The sequence below is a fragment of the Eschrichtius robustus genome, chromosome 15 (assembly GCF_028021215.1).
Source record: "Eschrichtius robustus isolate mEscRob2 chromosome 15, mEscRob2.pri, whole genome shotgun sequence".
Taxonomy (NCBI): domain Eukaryota; kingdom Metazoa; phylum Chordata; class Mammalia; order Artiodactyla; family Eschrichtiidae; genus Eschrichtius; species Eschrichtius robustus.
In genome coordinates, this window is record NC_090838.1 from 86,951,727 (window position 1) to 86,964,759 (window position 13,033).

At 37.4% G+C, this 13,033-nt stretch overlaps 1 protein-coding gene across 3 annotated transcripts in view; it reads right to left on the minus strand.

Annotated features, from left to right (window-relative positions):
* Positions 1-13,033, minus strand: part of TMEM131 (transmembrane protein 131) — a 191,666-nt gene that overhangs the window by 32,887 nt on the left and 145,746 nt on the right. For all 3 annotated transcript variants that reach the window (XM_068564214.1, XM_068564213.1, XM_068564215.1), the window contains exons 21-28: positions 12,955-13,030; positions 12,680-12,797; positions 10,708-10,846; positions 9,892-10,001; positions 9,373-9,439; positions 2,460-2,611; positions 1,914-2,056; positions 461-647 (exon numbers count right to left, since the gene is read on the minus strand). In XM_068564214.1, coding sequence (XP_068420315.1) covers positions 461-647; positions 1,914-2,056; positions 2,460-2,611; positions 9,373-9,439; positions 9,892-10,001; positions 10,708-10,846; positions 12,680-12,797; positions 12,955-13,030 — 992 coding nt within the window. The remainder of the gene's footprint in view (positions 1-460; positions 648-1,913; positions 2,057-2,459; positions 2,612-9,372; positions 9,440-9,891; positions 10,002-10,707; positions 10,847-12,679; positions 12,798-12,954; positions 13,031-13,033) is intronic.

Consider the following 13,033-nt stretch of genomic DNA (forward strand, 5'->3'; position numbering starts at 1 on the left):
AGAAGTTACATTTTATTATATCAACTTTATAACATTACAAGTTATCAATTGTTAAAATATGCGGCAACTATTGCCGATGTAGGCATTAAAACTGTCTTCTGACCAAAATATCACACATTTGTATACACTGCACAACACGGAAAAACTGCATGTGTGTAACACAGGTGTCTGCTCTGCTGCTGAGACTGAATTTATAGTCAGTTTCCTACACAATCTTGAAAATAATTTTGAAACTGGTTTCTAAGACTATCTGATCCACTTTGGAGTTTCACAATTTTGAAAACAAAGATATGAAGAAATAACCAAAGATTAAGTGAAAAAAAAAATCAAATGAATATATTTGTGGATAAAGACCTTTTTTTGTGAGTATGAAAACAATTTTAGCATAACGTTTGAACAACTCCAGTATAAAAAGTTAATGAGAACTTAGTGATTCATTATCTTATGAGAAAATACTTACAAAATGATTATGTCTTTAGAGGCATTGGCACTTAGTACAAGTTCTTGACAATTGACAACTTTAAAGCCATATCCCTCGCATGAGTACCCACTGACTTCAATGGTTTCTATGTGAATTTGAAGTTGTCCTGTATTCTCTACTTTAAATGTTCTTTTCAATGTGAAATTTGGTTCTCTTAGTTTCAAACCTAAAGGAAAAAAATGAGGAGTGAGTATAAATCTTGCTATCCTGTGCTCCAGGTCCAAGCAATGATAATACATTCTTCATGAATGTATCCCAGAGATTATGAATGAGCTCCTCAGGGCAAAGAGATCAGCCATTACCCAGATTTCGTCAGGAAGTACTCTACCTTGTTAAGTCATTTTAGATGGCAGAAGTTTAATTTTGCAGTAAGACCCCTACATACAAACGAGTTTAGCTCCAAGAGTGCGTTCCTAAGTCCAATTTGTTCGTAAGTCCAACGAAGTTAACCTAGGTACCTAACCAACACAATTGGCTATATAGTACCGTACTGTAATAGGTTTATAATACGTTTCACACAAATAATACATAAAAAACAAACAAATACAAGAAATAAAACATTTTTAATCTTACAGTACAGTACCTTGGAAAGTACAGTAGTACAGTAAACAGCTGGCATACAGGGGCTGCCTGCAGTACTCGCTACATCACCACTGCTTTTACGGTTGCTTCTGGACATCCTGGGCTTAAAATAAAGGTACTGTACTACTGTACTCTATACAGTACTGTAAAGTACACAAAAGTACAATCACTTGTAGAGGATGCACACACGTTACAATGTGCGTCAGAGACGTGAACTAACTTACGTGATGGGACATGCAAACCCATGTTTGCATCTTTGAAAGTCTGCAACTTGAAGGTTCATATGTAGGGGACTTACTGTGCTTTATTTTTCACATTCAGAGTAAATTATCTAAGGCATGCAATGAATACTGACACTTCAAATTTTTTAAGATCCAAACCAAGCAACTCTGAAAGCAAGTCAGGGTGATTTCTTAAAATCTTAAGTATCGGGCTTCCCTGGTCGCGCAGTGGTTGAGAGTCTGCCTGCCAATGCAGGGGACACGGGTTCGAGCCCTGGTCTGGGAAGATCCCACATGCCGTGGAGCAACTGGGCCCGTGAGCCACAATTACTGAGCCTGCGCGTCTGGAGCCTGTGCTCCGCAACGAGAGAGGCTGCGACAGTGAGAGGCCCGCGCACCGTGATGAAGAGTGGCCCCCGCTTGCCGCAACTAGAGAAAGCCCTCGCGCAGAAACGAAGACCCAACACAGCCATAAATAAATAAATAAATAAATTTAAAAAAAAATCTTAAGTATCCATCACTAATATACACATGTGCACATGTAGAAATACTGTTCTTGTTTTTGGAATTATTTACTGTTGACAACAAACGCTGAAATTTGTGCCCTTGGATATGATAGGAATACTCACTGTCTGTACAGTCTTTTAATAATGCTTCTGTGATTTTAAAGCGCAAGGAGCTCCCTGGACCTGGAAGCTTGCCTGCCACCCTCAAGTTCTCAGTTGTTCCTTGTCCTTGGACCATCACAGCATCCATCACAGTCAGGTTATTTCTATGTAAGAACAAGAACCACAGATTTTCCTCCCATTAAATTTGCACAATCTTTTGATCTATAACTTTTACTGTTACTTTATAAACCATGTAAAAATTAATACACTAAATTTAATGGTGAAACATTTGCACTTGAAAAATTTTTAAATGTTTACATGAAAAGGAGCAAGAGCTTTTCACTTTGAAGAGTCACACGTGGTACAGGAAGACAGTATTCAGGTCTTTTAGCTAAAAATATAATCACAAAGGTATCTTTCATGAGGCGTGGTATGTGTGTGTATTCTGGGCAAAATGAATACCCTATTTCATAAATAAATTAATGCAAATATTAATACTGAAACGAATCAAGAAAGGACTCTATGTAAGTACTAAAAGTCAACCCACACTTAAATCACAGAACATACCTGATTATGATTAGGGAAGAAACAGTTCTATTGTGAATTGGAGTAAACTTTACTTTGACAGATTTCTTTTCTCCAGGTTTTAAAATTAGGTTTAAAATTAAATGTCGGGAGAGGCCTTCTGTAAATCCTGTTGAACTCTGCAGTGGATGAGCCTTGAATCATTGGGTAAACAAATAGGAGTCATTAGTATATTCTCTGGAAAAATTTTTTTCCCTTTACCCCATCCACAGCCCAATATTAGTTCCTCAAATTGATCAACTATATAAACAATTCTATCCCTGACGATTTAGAGGCTGGATGGCTGGCAAGCAGAGCTGGGCAACCAATGACGACACTTTATATTCTGCATTAAGTCCCAGAAAGGGCTTTGTTCCCCAGGTCACCAAAGTCTTCATGTTTGTACTAAGCACTTGTTTTTGTGTACAGATCTTTTTATTTTTAACTTTAAAAGTTTTGAAACATGACACAAAAACAGAAAAGGACACAAACCTAAGAGATGAGTAGCTCAGTGTTTTGGCACAAAGCAAACAGCTGTGTACTGAACACCCAGCACCCGGAAGTCCTACCGGTGCTGTCCCCCCTTTCAGTCACTGTTTTTCTGCCCCTCCCCTCAGACAGACTATCAGCTGGAGGATCTTAAGGTTGCACCATTTTATTTGTAAAAATATTTCCAATTCATATCAATCTATCTTTGAATTTTATTTTGAAAGCTAAGCCCATAATTACTGTTTCATAAACACTTGATGATTTAAAGTTCAATAGCTTAGTTTAATAATCAAAATATGACTTCCCGACAGTTATAGATAAAATTAAAAAACATTTGTTTTTTATTTTTTAAAAAAATCATAGTTCACATATAAGGTTACACTGTTCTGATTTCAAGTAACATTAACCTTAAACTTTTTGGGGGGAAGGGTTGGTAATACTTGGGTATAAATGTCCATAGCTCTACATGGCTCTGCTAACTTGTGAAAGGAGAGTGCATTTTGCATGATTTTTCTACTATATACAGATCCATCTACTTCAACAGCATGATTCTACAAACATAACTTCATAGTCAATAGACTTTGTGAAGCACACTACTTTTTAATTCTCACTTCTGAGGCAAATATTTTTTCCTACATCGAAAATTCTTCTCTGTCCATGTCTACTAGGACAACAATGTTTCGATTGCTCCAAAATGGTTGGTAAATAGGTTCCCTTTTAAATGAACTATTCTGAGTAATTGATGAACACGTTATACATTATACATATATTCGCCAAAACAACTAATTTAAACTCTGATGACTTGGAAAATACTTTAGGATGTTGTAATGCCTCTGGGATATCACTAAGGCCCTCAATAATTCTCAATAATTGTTGTAGTGGTGGTTCTTAAAGAGGGATTCATGGACCCCTGGGGATCTCAGAGGTCTTTTCAGGTGTCAAAACTATTTTCAGAACACCGACAGACGTTCTTTGCCTTTTTCACTGTGTTGACCTTTGCACTGATGGTCAGCAAAAGCAATGGTGGGTAAAACTGCTGACCCTTTATCTAGAAGCAAGGCAGTGGCATCAAACTTCCCTAGTAGCCACTGTCTTCCTCACTGCCATGCACTTGCAGTTAAAAAAAAAAAACCAAAAAAACTGTTACTGATTAAACAGTAATAAATATTAATCTTATTAAATCTCAACCCTTGAGCACGTGCCTTTTTTTGTTTTTGGATCGCTGTGTTTTCACTGTCATTTGTCTCTAGGTATTTTTTGATTTCCTCTTTGATTTCTTCAGTGATCTCTTGGTTATTTAGTAACATATTGTTTAGCCTCCATGTGTTTGTGTTTTTTACATTTTTTTCCCTGTAATTTATTTCTAATCTCATAGCGTTGTGGTCAGAAAAGATGCTTGATATGATTTCAATTTTCTTAAATTTACCGAGACTTGATTTGTGACCCAAGATGTGATCTATCCTGGAGAATGTCCCGTGCGCACTTAGGAAGAAAGTGTAATCTGCTGTTTTCAGATGGAATGTCCTATAAATATCAATTAAATCTATCTGGTCTATTGTGTCATTTAAAGCTTGTGTTTCCTTATTCATTTTCTGTCTGGATGATTCGTCCATTGGTGTAAGTGAGGTGTTAAAGTCCCCCACTATTATTGTGTTACTGTCGATTTCCTCTTTTATAGCTGTTAGCAGTTGCCTTATGTATTGAGGTGCTCCTATGTTGGGTGCATATATGTTCATAATTGTTATATCTTCTTCTTGGATTGATCCCTTGATCATTATGTAGTGCCCTTCCTTGTCTCTTGTAACATTCTTTATTTTAAAGTCTATTTTATCTGAGATGAGTATTGGTACTCCAGCTTTCTTATGATTTCCATTTGCATGGAATATCTTTTTCCATCCCCTCACTTTCAGTCTGTATGTGTCCCTAGGTCTGAAGTGGGTCTCTTGTAGACAGCATATATATGGGTCTTGTTTTTGTATTCATTCAGTGAGCCTGTGTCTTTTGGTTGGAGCATTTAATCCATTCACATTTAAGGTGATTATCAATATGTATGTTCCTATTACCATTTTCTTAATTGTGTTGGGTTTGTTTTTGTAGGTCCTTTTCTTCTCTTGTGTTTCCCACTTAGAGAAGTTCCTTTAGCCTTTGTTGTAGAGCTGGTTTGGTGGTGCTGAATTCTCTTAGCTTTTGCTTGTCTGTAAAGCTTTTGATTTCTCTGTCAAATCTGAATGAGATCCTTGCCGGATATAGAGTAATCTTGGTTGTAGGTTCCTCCCTTTCATCACTTTAAATATATTGTGCCACTCCCTTCTGGCTTGTAGAGTTTCTGCTGAGAAATCAGCTGTTAACCTTATGGAGTCCCTTGTATGTTATTTGTTGTTTTTCCCTTGTTGCTTTTCCCTTGTTGCTTTTAATAATTTTTCTTTGTCTTTAATTTTTGTCAATTTAATTAATGTGTCTTGGCATGTTTCTCCTTGGGTTTATCCTGCCTGGGACTCTCTGCACTTCCTGGACTTGGGTGGCTATTTCCTTTCCCATGTTAGGGAAGTTTTCAACTATAATCTCTTCAAATATTTTCTCAGGTCCTTTCTGTCTCTCTTCTCCTCTGGGACGCCTATAATATGAATGTTGGTGTGTTTAATATTGTCCCAGAGGTCTCTCAGGCTGTCTTCATTTCTTTTCATTCTTTTTTCTTTTTTCTTTTCATTCTTTTTTCTTTATTCTGTTCTGTGGCAGTGAAATCCACCATTCTATCTTCCAGGTCACTTATCCGTTCTTCTGCCTCAGTTATTCTGCTACTGATTCCTTCAGTGTATTTTTCATTTCAATTATTGTATTGTTCATCTCTGTTTGTTTGCTCTTTAATTCTTCTAGGTGTTTGTTCTTTAATTCTTCTAGGTCTTTGTTAAACATTTCTTGCATCTTCTCGATCTTTGCCTCCATTCTTTTTCCAAGGTCCTGGATCATCTTCACTACCATTATTCTGAATTCTTTTTCTGGAAGGCTGCCTATCTCCACTTCATTTAGTTGTTTTTCTGGGGTTTTATCTTGTTCCTTCATCTGGTACATAGTCTTCTGCCTTTTCATTTTGCCTATCTTTCTGTGAATGTGGTCTTCATTCCACAGGCTGCAGGACTGTAGTTCTTCTTGTTTCTGCTGTCTGCTCTCTGGCAGGTGAGGCTATTTACTGAGCACGTGCCTTTTCAATACCATGTGATAAACTGGAGTATGCACGCAGCACCCCTTGCAGCATGCTGGACCATGCTGTCTGGAAGAGCTATCGTTTCAGATGCCAACTGAACTAGTTCCTGCCTCCGCAACACCATTTATATTTGAAAGAACGATTGACAGTCAATATATGGTTATTCAGACTGGAGTAGTTAGTAGACATGTTTACGAAAATGAAGTGCATCTGTTCCTTTAAGGGAAACAACTGAAGCATTTGTTGCCAATGGTAAAATTTGAGTGTTTGAGCGAAATTTAGAATTTTGGCCCTGTGAGCTTTAGAGCCAATAGTTAAAGAACTCCCTGATGAGATTAGTGGTTGTAAGAATGAATATGATTTTCTGGATACTGCAGAGTGAACTGTGTCAACATTTAGAAGCTCTTCATATCTTAGTGAAGCAATATTTTCCAAATGACTGATGCATGGTGTTATGATAACTAAAAAGGCAATTAAGACACTCCTTTTTGCAACTACATGAATGTGTCAGGTCAGGTCAGATATTTATCATATACTTCATCAAAAACAATGTATCATAAGAGACCAAATGCAGAAGCAGATAGGAGAATCTATCTGTATATTAAGTCAGAGAGCCATTGAAGAGCTCTGTAAAAATGTAAAACAATCTACTCTTCTTACAAAATGGTTCTTAAAAAAATATATATCTATTTTTTCATTTTTATATATCTATGTCAAATAGAATGGGCTTATTATTATTTTATTATTATTTTAAATGAATTAAATCAATATTTTAATGATCTCTCAGTTTTAATTTCTACTATGGTAAATATTGATAGATGCAAACCACATAAACAAACAATCTCTTTGGAGTCCTTAATAATTTTTAAAAATTGAGATAAAGTAGAAATTCTTAATTATTTTTCAGACTGTAAAGGAATCCTGAGACCAAATATTCTGAGATCCACAGTTTTATAGCACTGTAGAGAACTGTGATAGAATTTATCCTAAGCTCACCCTAAGACCTCCTCCAGCATTTCTTATTTAGAATAAATTCCTGAGGTCTAGAGTATTCTTATTCATCTTCCTATCTCTCACAGTACCTACATCTTGTAGGTACCACTAAAGATTTGGTAAGATAAAAAAAGGTAAATACTAGGTCATTTACTTCTTATGAGTATTCCCTCTCTTATAAAAGCAGAGTAAAAGGAATTTCTGGTTACTGAGTTTTCTAGATATTTGGAGTCTAGATAACCTTGAACTTATTATGTTGGCACTTTATGGATGGAAAAAGCAAAGTAAAAAAGATTCCAAGAGAAGGGCATGGACTAGAATATAAGACTGTCTAAATTTCAGTCTAGTATTCTACCTGTTACTCAGCAGAAAAGAAAAATACAACATTGAAAATTACTTTCTCTTTTTTAAAAAATTACTTTCTTATTTAAGATTTACTTAAAAATAGACAATAGACAATACAAATTCCATAAAGGTTTGGCTAATTTATGCCTTATACATTAAAACACAAAGCTATGGGAAAGGACACAAATCCTTCAAGAACTACAAAACATCAAGTTGGACAGGTTAATTAGTGATTCCTAACCAGTAATGACCATGTGTCACGAAAGTATGGGCAAGGGTTCTGGACTCTGAGAGAACTAGATTTGAATTTGGCCCTGCCAGTTATGACAGGTAGGAACTTGGGCAAGTTACTTCCTCTCTCTGAGCTTTGTTTTTCCACCACCAACAGAACAAGGGAAATACTTATTCTTAGGGTGGTTAGTAATAGCTCAGCCTGGCTATTGTAATGATTACATGAAATTATAAATGTGAATGCAACTGGCATAATGCTGACACATAGTAGGTGCTCATGAAATACTGAAAACCTTCGTATTGCCTTTCCTTCCCACCTGGTGAGCCACAGATTGACTCATCCAGTCAACATTCATTGAGGGCTTCCTATGTCCCAAGCAACCCATCTAAGGGCTTCCATGTTGGTCTGTTTAACCTTTTCAAAAACTTTGTAATATACAAATTATTAACTTCACTTACAAGTGAAGAAGTTGAAGTTTGGAAAGGTTTATTTACTTGGTCGAGGTGACCAAGCTAGTAGGTACAAAGCCATGGTTATTCTAGGAGCCAACCTCCCTCATTCCAAATGGGAAGCAGCAAAGCCACAGCATGGCAGGAAGGCATCCCGTGGCTACTTGACAGACTGGGACGTGCTCAGCAAAAGAGCTCACAGCAAGGAGAGGAAGGAGCTGGCTGTTTACTGTTTTCATTCAAAGTAATTCAGATGATGGAGGATTAACTAGATTCCTACTCTCATTCACTCAACACCATTCGTATTATAAATGTGGGAAGGAAACCATATAAATAGAAGACAAGCTCTCAAGGAGTTTATACCCAGAACTGGGAAACAAGGTACCTACCATACGTCAAAAAGAAAACAAAAAACACAGTTAACGTGCTTGCAGACGAAGATTCAGGGAGAGCCAGAGAGCCGAATCAGTGCAGGCTCCACAGCCAGCAGGGCTGGTGTGAACAGGCTGTTTAAGGCTGGATGAGAGTGGCTGGGCAGGAGGAAGGGCGTTGAGGCCAAGAGACTTGGGCCAGTTTGCAGGTGGCTTTAGTTCCAAGTGCTAATTTCCTGACTGACACAGATCCTACACATTAAGTTCTTATATAATCATGAGTGGTTAGTGGCTGCTCAGCCCGGCCCGTATGATAGAGAATATTTGGTCCTAGAACAAACCAGTTTACGTATACATTTATTAGTTTAAAAACACTTGTTGAGTTAAAACTATGCTCTCTACTGCGCTAAGTATGAATACAGCTAGCCGTGGGTCTGGCCTTCATGGAGCTTACAATTTTATTAGAAAGTATCCAAAATAAAAATTTAAATGACCAAGCTCAATATTTTGAGGCTTAATAAAAATAAAATTATCTATCAGTATATACCTTATCTACATATTCTCAGAGGTTCTGGCAGCCATTATTATGAACCTTCATGAGCTTAATGTTTAATGCCCACAAACAGGACCTTCTATTAAGGGTGTCTCATGGCAATCTAAATCCCACCCGTTCTTCTGGGGCTTTTTGCCTCTAAAATAATTACTAGACCGTTCTGACTTCTTCAGTAACTTGCCCTTCAGCCAATTTAAGGATGGTCAATATTTTTCTTTCACAATTGCATTGATCATATTGTAGAATTACTTCTTTGGAATAGTATGACGTTTGAATACTTACACTGTTTCTGAAGACTTGGAATTCTAGTGTTCTTAAATCTATCTTTGCCACCTTACTTAAGTTAAACCTGAAATAAAAAAACATACACATATTTCTTTGTAAACAGCATCATAATTAAAGGGGTTATAAATACTAAGGTTGTGCTTATCTTTTGGCAGATTTTGAGATCAATGTTATCAGATTAACAGCCTTCAAAAAATAGCTACAATTTACAGTTAATATTTTGTTCACTTTTTAAAACTAAAATATTTGAAAGGCTCCACCACTTGCTTCCTCTTTATAAGATTTTAGGAAGGAGTTCTATATTATTTTTTTCTTGTCTTAAACTGGAAGCTTTTCTAGATGCTTAATATAATATCCCTCTCTCTCCCCAGAACCTTCTCTCAACTTAAATTACAGATGCAGAATTTCTCTAAGCCCAATCTATTACTGTATGAGCTGAAATAAAGTTTTAAATGTGTAAAATAATAATTCACTGCTAATATGAAAACATTTTGATAATCTACCAGCAATGCCTACCTTGATATTAACTTATCTACAAAGACGGAAGGGTTGGAATATAAGGCCAGAGGAATAAACTGAATGTAGATAGGAGCATCTGCAGGATTTTCTAACGTAATCTCTTCTTCCTTAAACAAAGTAAAGACACAGTAAGTGAAAGATTGCCACCGTTAAAAGAGCCAGGACATGCAGCCAACCTAAGTGTCCATCGACAGATGAATGGATAAAGAAGATGTGGCACGTATATACAATGGAATATTACTCAGCCATAAAAAGAAACGAAATTGAGTTATTTGTAGTGAGGTGGATGGACCTAGAGTCCGTCATACAGAGTGAAGTAAGTCAGAAAGAGAAAAACAAATACCGTATGCTAACACATATATATGGAATCTAAAAAAAAAGAAATGGTTCTGATGAACCTAAGGGCAGGACAGGAATAAAGACGCAGATGTAGAGAATGGACTTGAGGACACAGGGAGGGTGGGGGGGTGGAGGGTAAGCTGGGACGAAGTGAGAGAGTGGCATGAACATATATACACTACCAAATGTAAAATAGATAGCTAGTGGGAAGCAGCCGCATAGCACAGGGAAATCAGGTCAGTGCTTTGTGACCACCTAGAGCGGTGGGATAGGGAGGGTGGGAGGGAGACGCAAGAGGGAGGGGATATGGGGATACATGTATACGTATAGCTGATTCACTTTGTTATACAGCAGAAACTAACACAACATTGGAAAGTAATTATACTCCAATAAAGATGTTAAAAAAAAAAAAGAGCAGATACTTCATAACCCTATTACAGATTTCCCAGAACTGATGTCACACTGAATACTTACTGAAGAGCAGTTTGTATTAGTAAGGGGAAACCTCATGTGACGGGGTGAGCTGAGGACGGACGGCCAGGAGAGCTCGGCAGTGATTTTTGACAGTATGTTTTTTTGAAGGTCTGTATTTACTTCAAATATAGCGCTCAATCTAGAAAAACAATTTGTAAGTCACTGTAACAAAATGAAATATTTGAGTTTTCTGAATACAGGAAATTCTATTAGGCTTGTGTACTTGAGAAATTTTACTTGCTCTAATATTTAATTATGCTTTTCATAGAGACATGTATGAAGATGTCTCTATTTTGGCACAAAGAGCTGCCAAAGTATCACTGATCACCTGTACAGTATTGTTTATGTACGGAATACGAAAGGCAAAAGGCAGGGGTATTCAGATAACATGATGTTATGGGGATCCTAAAGGATCTTGCATGTTTAGTGGAAAGATCCAGACACCAACAGCAGGCAAATATTTTCAGTAGAACTAATAAGAAGGCAGTGCACTGCTTGGCATATGGCTTTTTCCCCGCTTGAGATAAAAAACAAAACAAAATCCTGATATACAATGAAGACATCAGTTGAAGAGGTAACACATATGAGGATTCTGTCCAGATATATATAGTTAAGAGCAATTTTCAGGGCCTCATTTGACTATTTCCCTACTTATGAGTATTTATAAGCCAGCTGTTAAGAACTCAGAGCACATTCCCTAAGGAAACAATATTATAAATGGGGCTAAGGTGCCTGGGCACAAACACTGAAGCCTGTTTTATCCTATAAGACTACTGAATTATGACACCCTAATATTGGTGAGAGTACCAGTTTTGTACAACGAGTAACAAATTCTCTGTAACATGCACGCTGAGAAAGTAAGACAAAGGCAGGGGCAGGGAAAATGCCACATTCACTGTGCAACTGGGACACAGTGGCACAGGGCAGGCAGGGAGCCTGGGTCTTTAGGAGTGAAACACTAGGCTCACAGAGAGGAAAGCAGGGGTTTCAGGGGGTGGGGCGTGAAGAGGTTCCTTGGCAGATGAACCTAGGGCAGCACTGCAAGTTATTTATTCATAATTGGATGCTAAACTGTGGAGGCGACCTATACCTTACAATGTCTGCTGTGGAACTGTAGAGGACCAAGGAGTGTTTCAATTAGTGTTCTCTTAGTGAGTTCATTAGAAGTAGTCTCTGTACTAATTTTAACCATTTTAAAGTTAAAATTTAACTCTCTTTTGCCTTAAGAGAACTTTTCACAGCAGATAGTTCAGATAAATAGAAACCTGCAGATTTAATCATTCATGGCTTGAAAATCTTAACAGTACTACAAATTGGAAGATCTTGATGATACTGACAAATACATTTCAAATCAGCCAATGGAGAAGAACAGTTTTCATCAGTTTGCTAGTCAAATTCTCCTCTGAAGTACACAGAAAGATCAAATTTCTATACTGCCACAAAAGTGTGTCTTTGCTTTTGAATCCAGATGTGGTACTGATTTGCCGCTGGGACATTTTCTACCTGCCACAGACATAAGGTTGAGCCCATGTGAACGGGCCATGCACCCCTAACAGCTCAGCTCTGGAAAGGGAGGAAGACACTCCTCCTCCTGTGAGGTTAAACCCAGAAAGTGTTTTCCTAGCCTTTAACAGAGGTCAGTGATAGGTAGAAACTTTCTTTCTTATGCAAATGGATGTGTCTAAGGTAAACACTGAAGTTATCCTACACAAGGACAACTTCATCCAGTTTCTTTGACTTTAAGGAAGCATCTAGAACACTGGAAAAAAGACAAAAATGGTAGTGTGCATACTTCTGAGAAATATACAATTACAATGGCAATTCAAGATGCCTCATTATAATTTCCTGAAGATTAGGCATATTTTCTTACCTACAGAGAAATAAAATAACCTAATATAAGAATAACTTTAGAAAGTCATGTTTCATACTGGTAAAGACAGCTCAAATACTTAAATGAAGCAAAACCACTTACTTATGACCGGAATTTTCCTTTATTCCCATCCATCCTTTGAACAGGCTTTGATGCAAATCCCAGTCAGCGTCCCAAGCATCTTCCTGCATGGCTATACCAGGCTGTACTTTGGGTTCAGCTAAACCAAGGAGACAAATGGTATGACATACTCAGCCCTTCAAATGATTTCTATAGCATCAAGAGATAGGGATGGGCTTTAAAAGTGGCCGCCTTTTATTAAAGAGTATTCTGGGGAGGGAGCGAAGGGCATGAGAGAGAACGGCAAGATAACTTACATTTGGACAGAAAAGGCAAGCCAACATAGCAATGATCCCCACACTGCAGTCCAGGATCAAAATAAATGTTTGCAATCTA